A 23423-nucleotide genomic window follows, 5' to 3' on the forward strand; every position below is an offset into this window, starting at 1 on the left:
ATTAGAATAGTGTATAAGAATGTAATCTAATGAAAAACAATAATGTAATAGCGAGTTGTGCATGTAGATATAGTTATATAAAATCGGATTGGGATTAAGCACCTCACCAACTGATAAAATAAACTAGTAAATGTATTTGCAATAATTATAATATTAAATGTGCCCCGTGTGATCAGCAAATGTTTTAAAATTTAATTTGAAGTAATCGATGGGGAGAAAAAAAATATGAATAAGAGTGTAAGAAAAGATGTATTACTTTTGTATACTGTTATTCTGTCACGATGAAAAAATATTGTGAATATTTACTACCAGTTATTACTATTCTTTTCTAAGCAAATGATCGTTTACTACAGTAGTAACCAAAAGTAGTTTTCAGGATGATAGTCGGTCATATTTTACAGTGAACAACATGTATTTACTCATTGCGGGCGAGCTGACTCATATGACGTTATTTCCATCTTTTATTTATAAACAAACATACTGACACCTTCTCTGTTTGATACGCCTAGCGTTGCACACATTTATTACATAAAGTTTCTACGTATGTACAAGTGTAAATAATTTCTAATTTGAAACTAATTTTGACTAAACACCATTTTGATATGCCCTTCTATAAGCTTAGATGAACTAAATAAGCCTTCGGCGATCGCAACCAATTATAGCGACTGACCGAAGGGATTATTCAGACAATAGCCTAGATATTGTCTCTTTAGTTTATCTGTATATTCTATATTTGTTCATTGTTTATGTTTTTATGTACGTCCGTGACCGTCCTTAACATGTAATTTTATTTGTTCTTCTTGTGTCTAGACAAAGGGGCAGATCGCCTCGAAAATTCGACAATTTTTTGTACACACTGTTATAATTACTTCTTTGCCCTATATTTGATAAAACAATAACATTGGAATTAACAATGAAATTATGCAAAATAAAACAAATATTGGTTCTATAGAAGAATGGACACAATATGCTATGAAATGTATACAATCTAACTATTATTATATAATTCTAAACAACAACATCGGGTTATCTTCCAGTCTGAGCCCGTAACTACATCAATGCTCATATGTGGTCTTATTTTATATTCGTTCAAACTCCTCAATATGGAATGAATAGGCTTATATCACAAAAACAAATCTAAAAGTCGAGCAATTTGGTTATTTGCTCTCGTAAAAATACTCACAAAAATCAAATTACAGAAGGCTATGCTACAAACTCTGTATATTTGAATACTTTTGCAGTGGTTTCCTATACATTGCATTTTTATAAAATATAAAAATAAATATTTCTCCATTTATTAATCATAAATATGTAACGAACATACATCTGTGGTTAAAACTTATGTCTTATGCACACCAATATATTAAAATGAAACAGATATATAGGATCTCATCATTTCAAATGAGAATTTATGAAACGAGTCTAAGAAAACTTTATTAAAACTTCGCGACGAGTTTCATAAAATATCATATGAAATGGACACAAATTTAAGATACCTTTCATCACATAGCTACAAAAACTTACATTACAAAGGATTTCACGATTTCACGTGTATTCCGAAAATTCATTTTGTCCCGCCGTCCTCGTAATCCTGACGTCACGTCATTTTTCCTGATGTCATTTAATGGTCGAAAATAGTGAGTTATCGTTCCTGTTCAGGTGTCGCCGTGGTACCCGGTCCAGCATCAGTGACAGGAGAGTTCCAATATCTTAGCAACAAGTAAACATAAAGATGGGGTAGTTTAGTAAGATATTTTAGATATGCCTTCAACTTGCTGTTCGGTTCCCGGGTGTCATGGAAGAGGTGGACATGAATTTCCGAAAGACCTGGAGCGACGGAAATTATGGATGCAGGCCATAAGACGTGAAGATGAGTGCACAAGGAAGATCTGGACGCCGACAAAGACATCTGTCGTTTGCAAGGCCCATTTTTCACCGGACGATTACACGCAGCAGACGATACATGGTAAACATGAAATATAGTTATTTTGCAAGTTATAGCTTTCAATTTTTTAAGTTTTGACAGTGTTATTATATATTTAATGAAAATTTTGTACGTAGAGTCGTTTAGCGATTTGTGCGAAATTGTAATAAACTGTACAAAGTGTACGTTTGAACAGTAGACCTACAGTAGGCCTACTAGACTAGTATATGTACTGTACAGTATAGCGACAACGTACAAGATGTACATGTACGAACTGTTTGTCATTGTATACATACCTGTATCTGGTGTAACAGTCAACACTTGTGTTGGTACATGTACCTGTGTATATCGTGCTGATTATGGCATATGTCCTACTTTTGGTAGACAGTAGGCCTAAAGTGCATTGTGTAGTGTATGGACATGTAAGTTTCCTGTAGCTTACGTCAGGAATGCGAGTTTTCTGCACTACTAAGTATTAGCCTGTATCATTAGTATGTTATCAAAATTCTAATTTTTTTCTACATTACATCTAAATTTAGTGTAAGCTTACATGTATGATATCCTCATGTAATATATAAAAAATGTAAAACTGTTTGGAAACATGTTGTTTAGTGTTACTTTGCATGTATTGATGTAAGTACAGATGCATGCACAGCTAGGGGCACGTAAATACTGTTAATACTATTGTTGATCTAATATCAGCACCGTACTTCATATTCTAATATAAGGATATGACATACTTATCTACTATTATACATAATGAATAATATGCGTGCCCCTGTGATGCATATTGAAATTTGTGATTCAATTTAATTAATTAATTTTTCTTTGGTTTCATACAAAGTATGACTTTCTGATTGGCTGATTCTTTTTCTTCATACTTCCATGTAGTCCGCTAAACCTGCCTTATATTATTAGGTGTTTTTTCTAATTGCTTAATTATATAAATTATTAGGCAAATAAGAAAATTTAAAAAAAAAACAACTAATATTTAATACATATAAGCTTAGGCAGGTTTATTAGCGCACTTAACTTCCATGAAGAGAAGTATGGTGCATTATTGTGACATCACAATAGAGACAAAAACAAACAAAACAAAACAAAACAAAAAATACTGTGATAATATGACCCTGTTCAATTTTTATGTCATTCAGCCTATAAGTTGTATTTCAAATTTCCTACATGCAATGTATATAACTACAAATGTAGTTATATGATTAACAAAACCTTACACCTGTGGCTATTTGATTTTTTTTATACATGTAATAACTATATGTTTATCTAACTTCATTATCATAGTCACTCAAGTATGATGCTACTGTATATCCATCTGTTTTGTGTTGATAAATAATAACCTTTTTATTCACAGGAAAGACACCATCAGTTAGCAGACTGAAGTCAGCTGCTGTACCCAGCATCTTCTGTTGGACCCAGCCAGAGTCCAAGTCAGCTAGTAACAGAAAGGAAAGGGCGGTGTTGCGTGAAAATACAAGAATCAACATTGATAATGTCTGTACCAAACAGTTGGAGCAGCAGTTTAATAATTGTGTAGACCTGCAGGAAGAGGTGGTGTATGTGACAGAGAGTGACAGTGATACTGTGATATCTTCTGTAGGTAATGAAAATGTTGACAAATCTACACAGACACATACCGGTGCTTCAAAGATTCCTATGTTTTCTGTTGAACAATTCGCAAATGATGACACTACCATCCACTTCTACACAGGTTTAGAGTCTTACCTGAAGTTCATGTTTGTGTTGTCTACACTTGGACAAGCTGCCTATTGTTTGAAATATATATTTTTTCAGATTGACACTGTATCTGTAGAAGATCAATTTTTCATGACACTTATGAAGCTCAGGCGTTACACAACAAACTTTGAGTTGTCCAAATTTTTCTCAATATCTGAGTCTAGTGTGAAAAATATTGTATATACATGGATCATATTTATGTCCAAACAGTGGCAGGAAATTAACATTTGGCCATCTCGCAGTTTAGTGAGGTACTTTGCCCCATCTGACTTCAAAGCCAAGTTCCCAACAACTAGAGTTATAGTAGATGGCACCGAATGTCCCATTAAGAAGCCAAGAGCTCCAAAAGCTCAACAAGGTACATTTTCTACCTACAAGAACAGGAACACCATAAAGATTCTAGTTGGATCAACACCAGGTGGATTGGTTAACTATGTTTCAACTGCATACGGTGGGTGTACTAGTGACCGTCAAATTGTTGAAAGATGTAGGCTTGTAAATATTTGTGATCCTGGAGACAGTGTGATGGCGGATAAAGGTTTTAACGTACAAGATCTTTTTGCTAGAATGGATGTCACTGTGAACATACCAACCTTCTTCAAAAAAAGAAAACAGAATTAATTCAAAAACACTTCTGCGAGATAGAAGAATCTCAAGTAAAAGAGTCCACATTGAAAGAGTGATTGGTCTTGGAAAAAACATTTTAAACAGTTCTTAACACCATATCCATCACTTAACGAGTACAGAGAACAAGAACTTTCATGAACATATCTCATTCTGCTGTTATATGCTTTGTAAACTTCAAAATCTGTGTATCATTCACAAGAGATGATTTTTAATGGTTTAATCTGTCAAATAAAAATGTAACAACCACCTTTCAGATGTTATGAAATAACCATTTTAATTAATTTACACACAACAGTTCAACTATCAATAGCAGAATCTGCTGATGAGCATGGATTGTACATTATTATTCTGCATATAAATTACCATTTAAGAGAATCTTTTGGACCTAATGGTAAAATGTAATTTTTAATTACATTTACACCTACTACATCTTATGTATATACTTTTTAGGATCTCGTGGAATGTAAATAATGTAAATATACATTATAAACTTACTTTCATCTTATGTATATACTTTAGGATCTGGTGAATGTAATTTTAATTACATTATAACTACTACATCTTATGTATATACTTTAGGATCTGTGTTAATTTGTAATTACATTACTTTAGGACATGTGAATGTAATTTGTAATTACATTAAAACTACTATATCCTACATTACATGTAGTTAGCACTTGGTTTGAAGCATTTAAATGTCATTAGATTACAACAACTTTACTGAAAATCACATTTGGTATAATACATGTATGCCAATTATATGATATGTATATAGTCTACCTACCCAGTGTGGGCCCATCAGAGTGTTACTCAGCTGATGCAACTCCTGTGTCATTTAATGCACTTAATGGTATTTAAATACAGTATGTTCGATAGGTTTCCAAATCATACCAGTACCACAGGTTTTAGATATTAGAAGGAAAATGCCATACTGTCGTGCCGGAATCCATTGAGATCATGATTAGACAGACTCAGTTTGACAAGTTTTTACTGTATCAATAAAATTTAGAATTTAAATTGATCTTTTTAAATGTGCATACCAAGTTGAAATGTTATAGAATTTTTTCTTCAACTACTGATGGTTCAAAATTAATCAGGCAGGTAATGTTATGATGTATAATGTGTCAATCATGCAATACTGTCAGTTATAAGGGCACTTGCCTGTTTCTATTACATGATTCATGTACACTTTTTTTTGTACAGGTGCTGAAATTGTCACTTCTAATGGATAGATAAAAGTGATCATTATACACAAAAAGTTGAGGATGAGTAGCAAAGTAATATTTTAAGAGTTTACAGCTGCTTTTGTTTGTTAAAGGTGGTTTGTCTCAAAATTATTTATATTTCTGATTTGATTAAGTTATCAAACATGATCAGTGTAAACAAAGTACCTTTCAACAATTTTATATTTAACACTTTATTATAAAAAGGGCCTTCTACCTTTGAGGTGACTCAATATACATATGTAGTTGTATTGTATTTTAGGTACGTAACATTTTATCATTGTTTTATCAATATCATATACTTTTACTACAAATCATAGCTAAAATTACTTCATCGACAAGGGATTTGATTGATTGTAACTGAAAAATCATTAAAGGGGAATAGCTATAGGATAGTAATTAATAAAATATTGCTTGGAATATGTATCTCACACTGTTCAATGTTATTGTTTCTTACTTTTTACATAGTGATCGAGGCCAACTCTGATAATATCTGTGTTTCCTATTTAGTATTACCTTTAGTCATCAATACAATATCATTACCGGCAGATAGCCATAAATGGCTTATAAACCATATAATTTACTAACATATTGTACTTTATTTGCAGATACCTATGCTACAAGGCAGCTTATTTATTTCATATAATTATGAAAATTTATATTTGTTTTTGTACCAATAAGTTCTGTCTTTTCTTTGTGAAAACTAGCTATATGTATAAATGGGTTTCTCTTCTCCAGCTACAAATATACATGTATATGTGACTCATAGTCCCCAAATTAATCAAAGTGGCGAGGCCACTCACAGGTGCTGTTCAAGATCAATAAAGGCAAGAAGCAAATAGTTATAGGCATTTTTTTTCATATTTTCATTCTTTTATATTCAGGAAGAGAGGGGGCGGAAAGTGTATTTTCCTGGATCATCTTACCGATATTTTAACAAGGCTGATTAAAGTCTGCTCTGTTGAAGCGTAGGAAACACAAATATTTTTTCTATAAGCCCACATGACTATGGTCTTAGGTTATTCTAAGATCGGAGCAGTGAGCTTACAAAATGATGAATAAATATTAATGTGGCTTTCATTCTCTCGTCATCGTTAAATGATCGTTTCTGATTTATAGAACGAATCTAATAAGTATTATTTTTAAGGGGACGATAATACCACAGACGGCCGACCCGTAATTTATTTCATATTTTATTTTAGTGTATTATTTCTCCGTTGTATTTTTTAAAAACACTTTCGTGGCTTTAGTTATCTGCACTCCGCGTTTCCGGTTAAATTACTGTGTCCCACATTTTACTTCGATTGTTTTTGTCACTGCCATTGAATCAATTTACTAAGGCATTATTCCTTCACAACATATATTTAGTTGTCAAAGACCCTGAATTATTTAAACAAACTTTTTTAGGGTTTTGATTTACTTTGCGTTAGGCTATAAACCATGGTCCTCGGGCAAACATTGGTTTGTTACCGATTATGATTCGGCCGTCCTTAATCGGTTTCCGTTGATTGGTTTGTTGGATAGTGGCACATTATTACATCGTGATCTGATTATTTAAAACAACCATGCTAAACCAAGCTTACATCTCTTTACTTGATTATTGTTATCTAACAGCGTGATTTTCTAATCCCCCACTACTTGTTCCGACTCTTATACACGCGCCGGCAATGGGCCTAAGGCCAATCACTGGAATTTTATTCTACTTTTTCTTTTATTCTTGTAGTATAACATACCGGATATTACATCGTTGTTGTTGATGCCTTTTTGAATATATTTGTCCAAAAACTGTTAATCGACAGGTCAGAGTAATTTATTTTTATCGAAATAGGATGTTATTTTACAATGTCACAAAGTACACTAATCAACGAGAGTATATTTACATAGTTTTATGGGTTATTTCAGATATGCAAAATGAAAAGTATACCTCATAGATAAGAAATAAATACCGATTCGACCTGTGGCCTTGTTTAAGGTATTGAGCAATAATTACCCGGTCATGTGAGCGTTTTAGGCCTATATGGCTCTTGTTCAACGACATGGTCAAGCAAAATAATATAGAGTGAAGGCAACTGACCAACGCTCAAAGTAATCGGGGGTCAAAAGTAAGGTCAAAGTTTTTTTTATTAACTTATGAAGATTTTGGAGAAGCCATTGTATAATGTGAAGCAAAATTGATCAGAATTAAGTCAACACAGATATAGTTTCTCATGACGGGTGGCATTTATGTCTGACATTTTCTCTGGTGTTTTTATATGCTCTTTGTTCTGTGTTTATGTATCATAACTCAGATGATCATTAAGGTAAATGGGCTTATTGTTTTTTTTAAATATTACGTATTGGAGTGTTTTTCAAATCACGGTGTTCCAAATTTAGTCAGGAAAGTGAAAAGGGGCCTTTGGGTTTTTAATACTACAGACCCCAGTGCTGCTCTTTTAAAGGCCCATTAAATGGTTTCCGAACTAGGAAATTATTGAAAACAAGGTTTCTTAAAAAACATTAATAACATCAGCAAAATACATGTCCGATGACTAAAATAAGGTTACGACACCATGTTGAAGGATATGCAAGATTTCCTGCGTAATACATGTATATGAAAAACAGTGGAGAGTTAATTAGCTGTTTTGCTGTCTGGCGCAGTGATAGTCAACTACCGCGTGGTATTTAGGACAACGGCGGGAAACATAATACGACCCGCGTTATGAAAATAAACATTTTATTTATTTTAATCAAATTGTTCAAAAGGTGATGATAAATGTAGTATTAACGTTTAAGATAATAAATTTTGCGACTCTACAAAATTATCGATCTTGTTTTACATTCCCATTTTAAAAAATTAAAGCCGTTTCGGAAAGGTAGTGGGCCTTTAAACAATTATATTCCGTTCTGTTTTATATTCCACATTATACATATAATAAACGCGTTATAGGGCGATGTATTTTTCTCCGGGAATTCTGACCTCCTTTAACAGTTAAGTTACGGAATATGTGTTGTTTTTGTGTCACGAATTCAAAACAGTATACTGCCAATAGCGGACTTAAATTGATTGTTTTCATTTATTTTGAAAACTGTTTTACAAAATAACGAAATTGATAGACAAACAAAAGCATTTCACTTTATTGTCAACTTTATTCAAAATATGTTAATATTTAGTATGAATCGGATTTGTTTTCCTTGTTCTTCTACTACTATAACACGTAACGACCTTAATGTTGACTTGGTAGAAAGTGTAAGGATTGCAATCTTATGTTTACACAATCTGATTAAAACCAGATCTTCGATCACGCTCTGGTACTCTACGCTCCAGTACGAACATGATGTCAGAAGGAGTGCGTTTACCGAAACTGTGTTGGAATCAAGTTATGATTTTTAATCAGATTGATGTTCATATGTTTCATTTTTACATTTTACATACACTCATATTCAAATGTTCAACTCTGGACTAGAACTGAGCAATCCATTTATGTAGTCCACAAAACCTGCTTGTATCATGAAGGTATTTTCCTAATACGTGAGCTTTCAAAAAATGTATAAAACTCAATTTGTCAATTTTCCTCATCTGACCCCATTTTCGCCGTCGCCGTCACATATATTTTCTGTATTTGCATATTACAGATTTATCTGCCCTTCCGGGTAGGTATTGATTGTGACGTCATGTGTTTACGAGCGCAACGTCATTCTCTTCGAAGAAAACACCTAAAGAATTGCGCTCTCAAAATAATGACATAACAATCGATACCTACCCGCAAGGGAGCTAACTCTGTAATATGCAAAGACGGAATTAAGGAAACAAGGAGAGAGAAAAACCTAATGCTATTAGGCAGGTTTAGCGGACTATCGATTTATCTAGCTTTTAACACATGTACTTCAGACATTGTTATAATAGGAAAAGTTGATATTTTTTTTCAGAAATTATTTCCATAAAAAGAATTTTTGTAATATTGTTAATACATATATGTATACTCTGACACAATCAGTGAATATATGTACTCATTTTACTGCCAATACCTCATCTTTGTTAGATCTCATTCTTGTTAGTAATCCTTCAATACTGCAGTAAACATATGTTGGCGAATCGTTGCTGTACTGACATCAGCGTAATATTGTGTAAGTTGTGTACGCCATGTATGCATTTGTATTTATATGACGAAATATTTTTGATATGACGAAATATTTTTGCTTAAATGCTGATATTTCTATATGTATCGATGTGCATGTACATTAGAATCTATTTGAAAAGCTATCGATAATAATACGGTATGTATGTATCTATCATTATAAAAATATCTTATACATTGTATTTATCTTTCAATAAAGGAATTTTGCATTTATATCCATTTATTCTTTGGGCATTATTGACATTGATGTATGAATCAGAATAAAATAACATCAAGCATAATAAGATCAGAACAAACCGAATTATGTGCAGCAAAAATAAAAATATGTCCTTCAGATATATAACAGCATTGATTTTTCTAATCTAAGTTGTTTGTACAAAAATACTAGCGTTGGTGGGTACGTTATCGCTCCCGAATGTCTCCTAAAACTGATCGTACAGTACGTACATTCCTTTAGCATGTTCTTACTACTGTATCGGTTTGGGGCCGTGGTGATCAAGTGTTGTCCTGACACATTATTACTATGTCCTTACTCATGATGTTAGAATATGTAGGTGGTTGTTCTCCGGGAACTTTGACTTTTTTTGTACATCATCAATCTGGGAAGGTTTTTATTAATTGGCCTTGTCTGTATCAAATATGTTTACATTTACTTGTCTCGATACGAACTATCTGACTCCAATCTGATTACAATGCTCTGATTAAAGTACATACAAGGGTATATTTTAATCAGGTTGATTTCTCTAAGCTGGCAAACGCTATATCATTCATTTATTTGAAATTGTATTTTTCCCTTCTTTCTGAAAGTTTCTACTGCCCTACCTTTGGCCTTAAAAATGATGTTTCGCCTGCATGGTAAGGGATCTAGGTTCTGGTTTTGACAAAGTTCAACATCTTCAAATATACACACTTACACCAAAATGGCTTTTAGTTTTTGAAATACCAATATAGAAAAAAAAAATATATTAATTATTTAGGTTTAGTACCAGTAAAGGACATCAATAAAAGCAAAGTCAAATTCCTTGTATACAAAAAGATTCGGAGCTAATTTAAGAATATGGAGCGAACAGTATCTACCCTACCCAACTGTCATGGACACAATAAAGGGCGGCGCGCGGTATAGGTTACTATGAAAAGAAGTCTTGCTATGTTACGTCACTCTTCGTAAATAACATGGAGTTAGCACGTCTCCTTGCTGCCCTTTGTCTGGGTATCTCCATATATAGCACAGATTCAGCCACTGCAGTGAATATTTTGCATTCGGACATTCCGAACAGTAAGGCGAACAATATAAGGTAATTTCATATTTATTCCTTGGATAATTCATAAGCCGTGGGGAAAGCCGATTAAGTATTTACGATAGATAACGTATTTCGTTTATATAATCCAATGATTTGTTTATTTATATATTGTACATATGTATTTGTTTATCATTATTCAAACGTACGAAGAACAATTGGTAGTATTTGCCTGATGATGTTGTTTATGGACACGGCTAATTCATTTGATACTTGAGAATGTTGGTATAATATTGCATACACACATCGTAATATCAACTAAAAAAAACATTAACGAACTTGCTACTTTTCATGTTAAATACACATTTGCATATTTTCAGAGATTTATAAATGTTTTGCTATTTTTCAAAACACTAATACATTGAAATATTATCAGAGATTTATAAATGTGTTTTCCGTCTTGCGTAGGTCGTCAGAGAGAGCTGGCACGTTGGAAGGTATTATCAGAAGATTGGATGAACAGGAAGCAAGGATTCTACAACTAGAAACAATGTTATCAGAAAATTTGGAGACGATTACAGAAAAAGACAGAGTGATTGAAAATCTAAACATGCGCGTGGCTGATCTTGAAGCTATAATTGGGACGGGCATGTCCAGAAAAGAACGATCACTACCAATATCAGATGACCATCAAACTCGAAATAAATCTACAAGTATATTGAGTGAAAATAAAACCACTCCCGATGGGCCTTACCTGAGTCAGGACAATTACAATGGCAAAGAAAAGTAGATCACTTCATGATGAAGAACACGTTAAATTACCCCAATCTGACCGAAACACTAAATTCATCGGATCAAGTGAACATAAGCATTGGTCAAGTATGTATTTATGTATGATAAACTAGGGATATTTACACAAACCTCTTCCTTAAAGTAGATGTCCGAATTATAATAGCCAATTTGATAAAAAAAATAGTATGCATCAGGGTTAACATAAGGTATTACTGTTAACTCGGAAGTTGTTGTTTAACTTGAAAATTTTGACACAGCATATGAAAAATGTACATTTGAGAAAATTCCACAGGGTTGGTAAATATATCTGTCACCAATGAGCTATGCCCTTACATTTATCTGTGAATCATTTTTATACTTTAGCATGTAAATGGCGGTGATATATAGACATTCGAAATGTTACTAGTTTAAACAGTAGTAAGTGCATAATTTCCTGTGTTTAAAGTGACGAAGTTTAAATAGAGGGTATGGATATAATGTTTTTGATTAATTAGAGAAATACAATAACAGGTTTGCAAAGCATATACATATACAGATTACATGTATTTACAGATCGTGTTGGACCCTCAATAACGCATGATAACGTAGCATTCTGCGTGAAAATGTCCGCTGACACCAGTCTTCAACTACACGAAATACTCATATTCAACCAAGTAATGACTGACACAGCCCACACCTTCAATACCGGAACTGGTATTTATGTAGTTCCGGTCAGCGGAGTATACGTGTTCACTTGGTCATGCACGAGTGGAAACAATGGAGACGGGGCTGTATGGACTTCGCTTAGAGTTGATGGTATTTCAAGAGCGGTATCGTATGCCGATTCGCCTAATGGTGGAGATTGGGAGAGCAGTACAGGTCTTATCGTGATATCCGTCAACCAAGGTGTTTCTGTGTACATCCGAGCAGAACTACTGGGTAATATTATCAGTAATGACCGTGCAACTACGACCTTTTCTGGCTGGCGATTGTTTTAAATGATCTTTTTTAAAGTTGAAGCATTTAAATACACGTATGTGATGTTGAGTCACTGTTTACAATTTCAAACTGGATATTCAAAATTCAAAAAATATCATTGATAAGAAATTCAATGTTTTATAATGACAAGCTTCTTGTATTACACGTTGCTCTTGACGGAATAAAGCGATTTGATATTCAGACAACATAGAACCATCATAGAACTATGAATCTAAAATGATAAAAATCCACATTAAGAATACCATTTTTTATATGGACATATTTTATTTGCTAGCAACATACACAATCTTAAATGTATACGCTAATTAAGTTGATCTATGACTAAATCTTATTCTTTAATATAAAAATGTACTTTTCGATTTTGCTTTTTAATTATAAAAAATGAAGCAAATGTTTGCCTCCTTTGCAATCCTCAAACTGAACAACCCACTCCGAAAAAATGAATGAATTACTATTGCCGTTTACAGCAGTCACGTATACATGTGCCCCCAGATTAGATAAAAAGAGCAAAACGGAAGATAAGCCATGGTTTAATGAAAATTGTAAAAAGTTATATATTGAATACAAGCAATGTTTGTCCTTTTTAACTCTGATAAATCTAAAGAAAACCGTAATAAACTTGTACAAAAAAAAAACGCATATACAAGAAGTTAGAATGTAAATTCAAACGTGAATATAAAGCACAACAAGGCAACATGTTAAACTACATGAGAAAACATAACCCGAAGGATTTTTACAGAAAATTCAGGAAAAGAAATAAGGGTGTTAAATGTAACCTGGACGAACATGCTTTTTTACGAATACTTTCATGAATTATCTTCCACTGCACCCCAAGAGAATGAAATGGTAACTGACTCTTTACACGATTATGATGCATGTAACAATATCTCTAATTCAGTTTTTAATGAATTAGATGCCGATATTACTGAGAAAGAAATATTTAAAGCTGTTAATAATTTAAGCACATCTAAAGCATGTGGTCAGGATCTACTAATTAATGAGTATTTTATTAAGTGTAAATATGTTCTTTTGCCTTGCCTAGTTGTATTGTTTAATAATATTTTTAAGTCTGGTAACTATCCAACCTCCTGGTCAATAGGTAACATTGTTCCTGTTTTCAAGAAGGGTAATAAGGATGACACTAATAATTATAGAGGCATTACTTTAATAAGTTGTTTGGGGAAACTTTTCACTTCAATTTTGAACAATAGACTAGTTGATTTTGATTATGAATATTCAAAAATAAGTGATGCACAGTTTGGTTTTAAAAAACATACGTCAACAGTTGATGCTATATTTGTCTTACAATCTTTAATAAGCAAAACATTAAAAAACAGAAAGAGATTGTACTGCTGTTTCATTGATTTTAGGAAAGCATTTGATTTTGTAAATCGGCAGAATTTTATGGTTTAAATTAATCAAAGAGGGCGTGGAAGGGAAAATGCTACGTATAATACGTTCATTATACAATGATGGCAAATGTTGTGTTAAGTATGATAATAAAATGTCTGATTTCTTTGAGTGCAAGAATGGTTTATTCCAAGGCGAAATATTGTCATCTTTAATGTTCTCAATGTACGTTAATGATTGTGAGATGAGTTTTTTAACAGATGACTGTCCGTCTATTGAATTGCAAACACTTAATCTATTTATATTGATGTACGCAGACGACATGGTACTTTTATCCGAAACTGCAGAGGGTTTACAAAAAATGCTAGATTCACTTTCTACTTACACCAAAAAATGGAACTTAACTGTAAATACTGATAAAACTAAAGTATTAGTTTTCAGAAACCGGGGGAAAACTAAGAGAGGATGATATTTAGTTTTATAACGGTTGCCAGGTAGAGATTGTAAACGATTTTAATTACCTTGGTATTCTTCTAAATTTTAACGGTAAATTCAGAAAGCACAAAAATAATTTCTGAACAGGGTAAGAAAGCTCTTTTTGCAGTGTCAAATGTATGTAAGAAAAACTTTTTTAACATTGAAACACAACTTCATGTATTTGATAACTATGTTGCTAGTATTTTAAATTACAGTAGTGAAGTATGGGGTTTCACAAAGCACCAAGAATAGAAAAATTGCACTTGAGTTTTTGCAACCGATTATTAGGAGTTAAGAAAAGTACAGCAAATTGTATGGTATATCATGAATTAGGCAGATTACCGATGGCTATTGTGAGAAAAGTAAGTATTTTTAAATATTGGATTAAATTAAAGACTTCAAATAACTGTATTTTAAATGCTATCTATCAAGAAATGCTTGAGAAGGGGAGTGATTGGTCGGATAGTGTCAGAGATGAATTATACAGAATGGGGTTAGGTTATATTTGGCATAGTGATAAATCAAACGTAGAATGTATGATATATTCCAACAAGACTGCAGTGAACAGATAGAATTATCCTCTAAGTGCTCATTGTACAAATGTATTCACGAAGGTTTTGGTCTACAGAAATATTTAACAAAATCTATAGGGACTCAAAATTTGAAAGAAATATCAAAAATTCGTATGTCGTCACATAAGTTAAATATCGAGAGAGGTCGTTATAACAATACAGATAGAAGTCGTCGAATTTGTACATCATGCAATAGCGGGGATATCGAGGATGAATATCATTTTATTATTAAATGCGAAAGTTTTAAAGATATAAGAAGTAAGTGTATCAAGAGATATTATTTTCAAAACCCTAGTATGTTTAAATGTGTGCAATTAATGAAAACAGATAATATAAAAGATCTGTCAAATTTAGCCAAATTTATCAGATTGAGCAGCAAAATGAGAGAAAGTTTAGCATGAAAAATGGCATACCGTATTAATACTAACGTACATGTACTATCAATGCCGTGGTTGAAGGTTTTATTTGAATGATTAAATTAATGTGTTAATAATATAGAATGTAAAGTTAATTTTATATGTGAAAATACTATTAATGTAACTTGAGTAACGTAAATGTAATATTATGCGAACAAGATCATGTATAAGTAATGTAACGTAAGAATGAGATAACATGAAATAATAATATTAATGTAATGTGCTAGTAACGTCTAATGTATATAATATATAGTTAATACAATGTAACGTATCAATGTAATATGCGCTGGTTAGTGAATGTAAGATGAGTAACGTGTAGATGTAATGTAAGAACATTATTGGATATAAATCGAGTAACGTTCAAATGTAAAATAGGATTATAAATGAATGTATTGTGAGTATTGTGAGATATAATATGAGAGCAATAATAAAAAAAAAACAACAAGTTTTTCTGTAAGTAATGTATAAATGTAATATGAGAGTGGTAAAACGTGTTGTGTGACAATAACATATTAATGGTATATGTCAATAATGGATGAAAAATATTATATGAAAATTAGAAAATAAATGTGACGAATGTAAGTATATCGTAATGTGAGATATCTCTCTACACTGCATACGTGTACACTGCGAGAATGTTTGTGTGTCTGTACATATTGTATTGTTTTTCCTGTCTGCACTGTATATATATATATGCACTGTACCGATAAACCAATTGGTTCAAAGTAATAAAGAACTGAACTGAACTGAACTTGTGCTAGGCTGGAGTTCATCTGCATCAGTGTCTAAGGTAGATGATGCCCTTGTACTAGCATATAAGTTGTATGTCTAAGGTAGCGACTTTCAGAGCCGGAAGGGGCGTCGATTATTTCTTTCCATTTTTTTTTCAACGCGGCATATTTGTTAAATGCATGTGATGGGGTGATAATGCAATTTATGGTCTTCAATTCATCTGCAACTTTTGTCCAAATCTTCTGATGATTTCGATTTTTTTTATAAAATCAGCATGCATTTCATTCCTTAGAAAAACTAATTTGTCTTCTTCGTTGTCTCTCCATACATGAAACGAATTGAGACTTTGTCTGGTAGTGCCACTACTTTGTCCAGTGGTTGAGTCATTGCTGCTTTGTCTGACAGTACCACAACATTGTCCAGTGGTTGAGTCATTGCTGCTTTGTCTTGCAGTGCCACAACTTTGTCCAGTGGTTGAATTATGACTGCTTTGTCTGGTAGCGCCACAACTTTGTCCAGTGGTTGAGTAATGGCTGCTTGGTCTGGTAGTGTCGATACTTTGTCCAGTGGTTGAGTTATGACTGCTTTGTCTGGTAGTGCCACAACTTTGTCCAGTGGTTGAGGAATGGCTGCTAGTGCTTTGTATCGTGGTTCCTCACACATCGACTGGCAGAACAACCAAACAATCGCAGGCAAACCAGATCAAGCACAGCACCAATACTTACAAGACATTATGGCAGACAGCTCTTTCACACAATTCACAAACAAACCCACTAGAGGTGACCACATACTTGATCTCACATTCACAAACAGAACGCCAATCATAAACAAAACAGAAACAACACCACCCATAGGCAAAGCCGATCATGACATAGTATACACAAAAGCTGACGTCAGACTTAAGAGATCAAGAAAAGAACCCAGAAACATATACATTTACAACAAAGCCAACTGGGAACAAATCAGACAAGATTAAATGAACTGCATGAATCACAAGAGCTACAAACAAATGAAACTAAGGACTCATTATGGAACAAATTCAAATCTACACTACACAAATCAGTGGGAACAAAGAACATATCCCAAAAACTATTGACATACAAATATAAACGTTCCTGGATAACAAACTCACTACGTAGACTCATCAACAAATTCAAACGACTTCACGCCAAATGTCGCTCAAATTACCAACTAACACAAACATACAAAACAATAAAACCAGAGGTACAAATACAGATGCGCAATGCATACCGTTCTTACTTAGAAAAAAATGATTAAAGATCTCTCTACAGACGAGCAAATAGTCCCAACAACACATAAACGATATAACCATAAGAAATTATTTAGCTACATCAAAACAACTCGAAAAGAAAACACTGATATCATAGCCCTACGTAAAGATGGTCAACTCGTAACGGAGACCACTACAAAAGCAAATGCTCGCAATCAACAATTTCAAAAAGCATTCATAACAGAACAAAACCATAACATACCAAACAAAGGCCAATCACCACACCCCATTATGCCTCAAATACACATAACATTTTTGGGAATCATAAAACTCTTAGTAAACATTAACCCACATAAAGCTTCAGGGCCAGACCAAATACATGGGGAATTACTCAAAGAACTAAAAGACGTAACAGCACCCATTCTCACAAAAATATTCACAACATCTCTCACCACAGGAAAACTGCCTCATGACTGGAAGCATGTCATGTTCATCCTATATATTAAAAAAGGAGACAAACACAACCCTAAAAAGTATAGACCAGTCTCACTCATCTCAATTTCATGCAAACTCATGGAACATATGATAACAAGCTCTACAATGAAACACCTCGAAAACAATAACATTCTCTATAATTTACAACACGGATTCAGAGCGTCCCGATCATGCGAAACACAACCAGTCATTTTTATACATAAATTAACACAAAACAATAACAACAAGCAAACATACATCATCATCATGGACTTTGCCAAAGCATTTGACAAAGACCTATATCATTGCCTACAATACAAACTCACAGGACAAACACTTACATGGATTACAGACTTCTTACCACACCGCACCAAACAGTTTAACTTGAAGGGAAACAATCAGAAAAAATACCAGTTACACCAGGAGTACCTCAAGGAGCCTGTTTGGGCCCAATACTTTTCCTTGTATACATAAACGACTTCCCAAAATACATCAAACACAGCACCCTCAGACTCTTAACAGCATAATATACAAAACCATACATAACACACAAGATGTACTTAAATTACGAAAAGATCTAGACGCAGAATGTTGGTGGGAGGAAGATTGGTTTATGTCCTTCTACCCGGACAAGTGTAACGGCCTCAGCATTGCAAACAAACGTACAAAGACCAATTATACATACAAACTCCACGACCACAAATTACAACAAGTAACATCTTGAAAATATCTAGGAATCACAATACAAAATAACTTACGATGGGACACACACAACAACAACATAACTGCAAATGCTAACAAGACACTAGGATTCTTGAAACGAAATCTCCAGATAAACTCACAACATATAAAAGAACATGCTTACAAATCCATAGTCAGAACCAAACTGGAGTACTGCTCCTCCGTGTGGGACCCCCACCAGACAAATCAAATCATGCAAATTGAAAAAAAAACATAACGCAGAGCAGCACGCTACACAACTAGCAGATAGCACAACACAAGTTTAGTACAAGACATGATGGAAAACCTCAACTGGACCTCACTACAAACACGCAGAACAAGAACACGTATAATATTATTTTATAAAATCATACACCAGTACGTGGTAATAGACTATAGTCAAATTCTTCATCTGACAGACTACAGGATCAGACAATCACATCCATTCACATATAGACATATAGCTGCCACGAAGGACATATTCAAACATTCACTTTTCCCACACACAATTAAACGATGGAACATCCTCCCGGTGGCTACAGTACAAAGCACCACATTAGAGGTCTTCAAGACACATATCCTAGAAACAAAACTTGAAGACCTAAACCCCACTCCCTAAAACTCTATCATATTTTTATCTTATAACTAAAAAAATAACCTGCACCTTCAAAATCACTGTATATATGTTGACTCTTTTTTACAATCTATGCACGCTCCTGCCAGTCCACACAATATAATCATCGTCATCGATGGATTTGTGGCACCAATAAGAAGAAGAGATAAATCAAACTCAGGTGTGTAAAGTCTGGCACTTGAGGATGTTATCAAGCTTTCAATGAGACTCTGTTTCACAGCTGGATCGGTTAGTAAAAAATAAAAATATCAAGTTAGTAGAAGAAATAATCAATATTTACTGTGTAAAAATAATGTCAAATTCCTTTCCTTCTAGCTAAACCGTGTCCTTATCTGTCTTAACGTATCTCTGTCTTAACCATGTACTTCTCTGTCTTAACGTATATCTGTCTTAACCATGTACCTCTCTGTCTTAACCATGTACTTCTCTGTCTTAACGTATCTCTGTCTTAGCCATGTACTTCTCTGTCTTAACGTATCTCTGTCTTAACATGTACTTCTCTGTCTTAATGTGTCTCTGTCTTAAACATGTACATCTTTGTCTCAACCGTGTACTTCTCTTTCTTAACGTATCTCTGTCTTAACCATGTACTTCTCTGTCTTAACGTATCTCTGTCTTAACCATGTACTTCTCTGTCTTAACGTATCTCTGTCTTAACTATGTACTTCTCTGTCTTAATGTATCTTTGTCTTAACCATGTACCTCTCTGTCCTAACGTATAACTGTCTTAACCGTGTACTTCTCTGTCCTAACATATCTCTGTCTTAACCGTAACATCCCTCTTAACCATGTACCTTTCTGTCCTAACGTATCTCTGTCTTAAGCATGTACCTCTCTGTCTTAACCGTGTACCTCTCTGTCTTAACGTATCTCTGTCTTACCCGTATACCTTTCTGTCTTAACCGTATACTTTTCTGTCTTAACGTATCTGTCTTAACCATATACATATCTGTCTTAACGTATCTATCTGAATGTATCTTTCATTTAATAATTTCCTAACATAAACAAACTGCCAGTATTAATTGTTATAAACAACTTGATCTCAAACTATCGGTAGTTTGAAACTAATTGTAAAATGAATGTAATTAACAGACATTAAATTTAGTATATATTTCCACATGTGCATGGAAACAACTGGTTTATAGCCATTTTTTATATAAAAAAGAGAAGATTTTGTTGTCCACAGTTCACTAGAAATAAACATCTTCCCCAGGCTTAAAAACTCAAATAAAACATACCTCTGTTTCTCTGCCATGTTTGCACAATGGTCACAGAATACATGACATTTAATCAGGATTTTAATCAAAAGTTGATCAATTTTGATAAATTCACTGCTAACAGTATTAAGTGAGGTAATGAAATCTATGTTGTAGGTTTCTTCATTCAAATGAAATGTTTTGTAGAAACATACTGTTTGCCATTAAATCTTACATTTATGTTCGGTCCCCCTCTATTCAATGAGATTGTAATCTCACATAGATTGAACCGTGGATTTGTACGGCCAATAAAACATGAAAGAATACGCTTACTCTCCTGAAACACCAGCAGTAAACAGGGAACATATCAGGAATTTCTATGATACTTTTATTCTTTATACATACATTTAATTTTGCTTGTAACGAGCAAGTTCATTGGCTAAAGTCTTGTGCTTTATTGTGCTTGTGCCTTATTGGTGTTTATAATGATTGAAAAAAGCAAGTCGAATTCTAGAAGATTTGTATGACATATTAATCAAATTAATAAAGATACAAGTAAACTGAGATCTGGATTCTACACAAGATTATATATTGATTAATTGGATAAGATACAGAAGAATACAAACACGTGAAATTAAACTAAATTATACATATTATTCAAGGAAGTGTCAATATATAAGGTAGCAAAACCTTTCAGTTAGCGATCGCCACATAAATAATGGCCAGAAATTTAAGTGACGATCGCCAGAAAAAATAATTGCCGGTCGCATAATAACATATTCCGTTACTCTGAAAAAATACTTTCACGTAAATTTAGTTATTCATCTTGCAATTTCTATCAAAACAACGTTCGAACTTTCCATGTATTCATTGTATGAAAGTGTTTCATAAGAGAGGAGCGCATTTATGTTCCAATGAATTGTGATTTCAATTAGTTGTTACATATTATATTTTATGCAAAAATGAAAAAAAAAACTTTTTGAATTTGATGTACCGCATTTGTTTTTCAATTACTCTTCCTATGAAAAAATGAATGTTATTTTTTTCATTATTTCTATATCATGTGACCGTTTTTATTTTAAATGTATCTTGACAAATCTCTTGAAATGTCGAGTTATTTTTTTCTACACGTTTAATATTATTTCTTTGCACCATATATATATATAATATATATATCATGTTAAAACATCACCAGACTTAGAGTAAATGGATTTCTTGTCACCGTTATCATCAAAGATTCTTCTCCTGGAGCTCTAGGTACAAAATGAATATACAGTAAGCCAACTTTTTTTCGCGTGCGATTTATTTTCGCAAATTGCGTGACTAAAGCAAATTTTCCATAGTTTATCTCCGCGAATGGATATCTTACACAATTCTTGTACCATTAATTTCAAAGATATTTCCATTCAATTTTAATAATTCACGAAACTTAATCTCCGCGGAAATGTTTTGAAGCTGAAATCGCGAATTAAATAGCCACGAAAAAACGTTGTTTTACAGTATACACATTACTTGAAAATATCATTATGGATAATAAGTAAATCACGAAATAAGTCCATTAAGTAATATATACAATATACCTGCTGCTTCACTTCCAGATTGTCTACACTGAAGGCCCGGTGTTTGATAAATTCTCATAATTGTTACATTTTTTTAAGTTGAAAAATGATAAAATGAAACTCTCCAAAGCCTCCAATTAGTGTCCTCTTATACTTCTAGTTTCTTTTCTTCGAAAATGTATTTGCTAAATTTCCTGTCTCAGCTGTAATCTCCTTCAAGAATCAATAAATATATTACCGTTCTAATCACTGGTGAGTTCTGGAAGCGCAGACTGGCTATATGAGTCAAAGTTTTCAGTTGCTTTATCTCACATGCTAGTTCCTTATTTCATCAGAAAATCATAACAGATGTGTTGTACATACATTGATTATTTATAACTGATATATTATCATGAGTTTGTATCCCTCGGCTCAATTCATTGTATCGTAACCGTTCCGTTTTAATATCTCCAACTTACTTTAGTGTAAATATCCATAGCCGGTATTAACACTAGAATACTCCTCACGATCACGATCCACGTCTGTCTCCTGTCCGTCCCGGTCTGTCCGGAAGGATTAGTACATATGTCCATTACTTCTAATAATCGCCCTCGAATGGTCATACGTGTCGTCTGCTGGTTTTTATACCGTGTCCACCTTGCCCCAGTTGTCCATAGGTTTCCCCACCAAAAGTATGATCGTAATAATCGTTTGAACTGTCTTCCCGACATGCTCCAGTCAGGAAGGTGTCATACGTGTCACCATTGACGACGGTCCTGGTATGGTCATATATATCAGCTGTATCAGACGGTGCGTTTGGTTTTCCATTTCGGTTCAATCGTCCATACGTATTTTCCTGTGTTTTGGAAGTATGGTCATACAGGTCGGGTCCACTCACTTGTTTGATACTACTGTAAAATGAATCATATTCTCCATTGTCCTCCGTGTGGCTTTCCTTCCTATTGACATGACTATCAACCTCAGAGAAGAAGTTTGGATTTATATGTGGTTTTCCAGTCGTGATACTGTGTAATTCACGAGGTAATTCAGACCTACAAGTTTCCTTACGTCTACTTTTTCGTACGAGAACAACTATGGTGACCACACTAGCTATCACTATTACCACAAACGTCCCTACTACACCCAGGACAGGGCCTATGATATCTGTCTGCTCGTTTGTCTTTGTGTTGCGGGATGCCTGTACTGCTTTATCTGTAGTTGATAGATCCATATACACTGGAGTTCCCATCTTTGATACCTTCTTGGTAAGTGAGAATCCGTTATCCGATTGTTTGTTGTAGGTGTAAACATGTCATACGAGATCATTTCTGCTTTGTTTGTCGTATGTTTCAGCATTTCCTGCGAGGTCAGTTCAGCGTCGTGTACACTTTGGTATTTCGTGCGAGGTCGGTTCAGCGTTTTTTGTTGTACATT

At 33.7% G+C, this 23423-nt stretch overlaps 2 protein-coding genes across 2 annotated transcripts; both read left to right on the forward strand.

Moving 5' to 3' along the window:
• The first annotated feature begins 1640 nt into the window (after positions 1–1640).
• LOC138327895 (uncharacterized) lies at positions 1641–4327 on the forward strand. The gene is made up of 2 exons (XM_069274347.1): positions 1641–1966; positions 3294–4327. Exons 1-2 carry the CDS (start codon positions 1762–1764, stop codon positions 4295–4297), a joined length of 1209 nt encoding a protein of 402 aa, XP_069130448.1. The 5' UTR covers positions 1641–1761; the 3' UTR covers positions 4298–4327.
• A 7325-nt stretch (positions 4328–11652) lies between these two features.
• On the forward strand, positions 11653–12648 carry LOC138327092 (complement C1q-like protein 2). The gene is made up of 2 exons (XM_069273076.1): positions 11653–11758; positions 12224–12648. Exons 1-2 carry the CDS (start codon positions 11653–11655, stop codon positions 12646–12648), a joined length of 531 nt encoding a protein of 176 aa, XP_069129177.1.
• The last annotated feature ends 10775 nt before the right edge of the window (positions 12649–23423 follow it).

The sequence above is a fragment of the Argopecten irradians genome, chromosome 7, assembly GCF_041381155.1.
Source record: "Argopecten irradians isolate NY chromosome 7, Ai_NY, whole genome shotgun sequence".
Lineage (NCBI taxonomy): Eukaryota > Metazoa > Mollusca > Bivalvia > Pectinida > Pectinidae > Argopecten > Argopecten irradians.

Coding starts and splice junctions, on each gene's coding strand:
- LOC138327895 (XM_069274347.1), top strand. CDS start 1,762: ATGCCTTCAACTTGCTGTTCGGTTCCCGGGTGTCATGGAAGAGGTGGA. Junction 1,967..3,293: donor CACGCAGCAGACGATACATG/GTAAACATGAAA, acceptor TTTTATTCACAG/GAAAGACACCATCAGTTAGC.
- LOC138327092 (XM_069273076.1), top strand. CDS start 11,653: ATGGCAAAGAAAAGTAGATCACTTCATGATGAAGAACACGTTAAATTA. Junction 11,759..12,223: donor TGAACATAAGCATTGGTCAA/GTATGTATTTAT, acceptor ATGTATTTACAG/ATCGTGTTGGACCCTCAATA.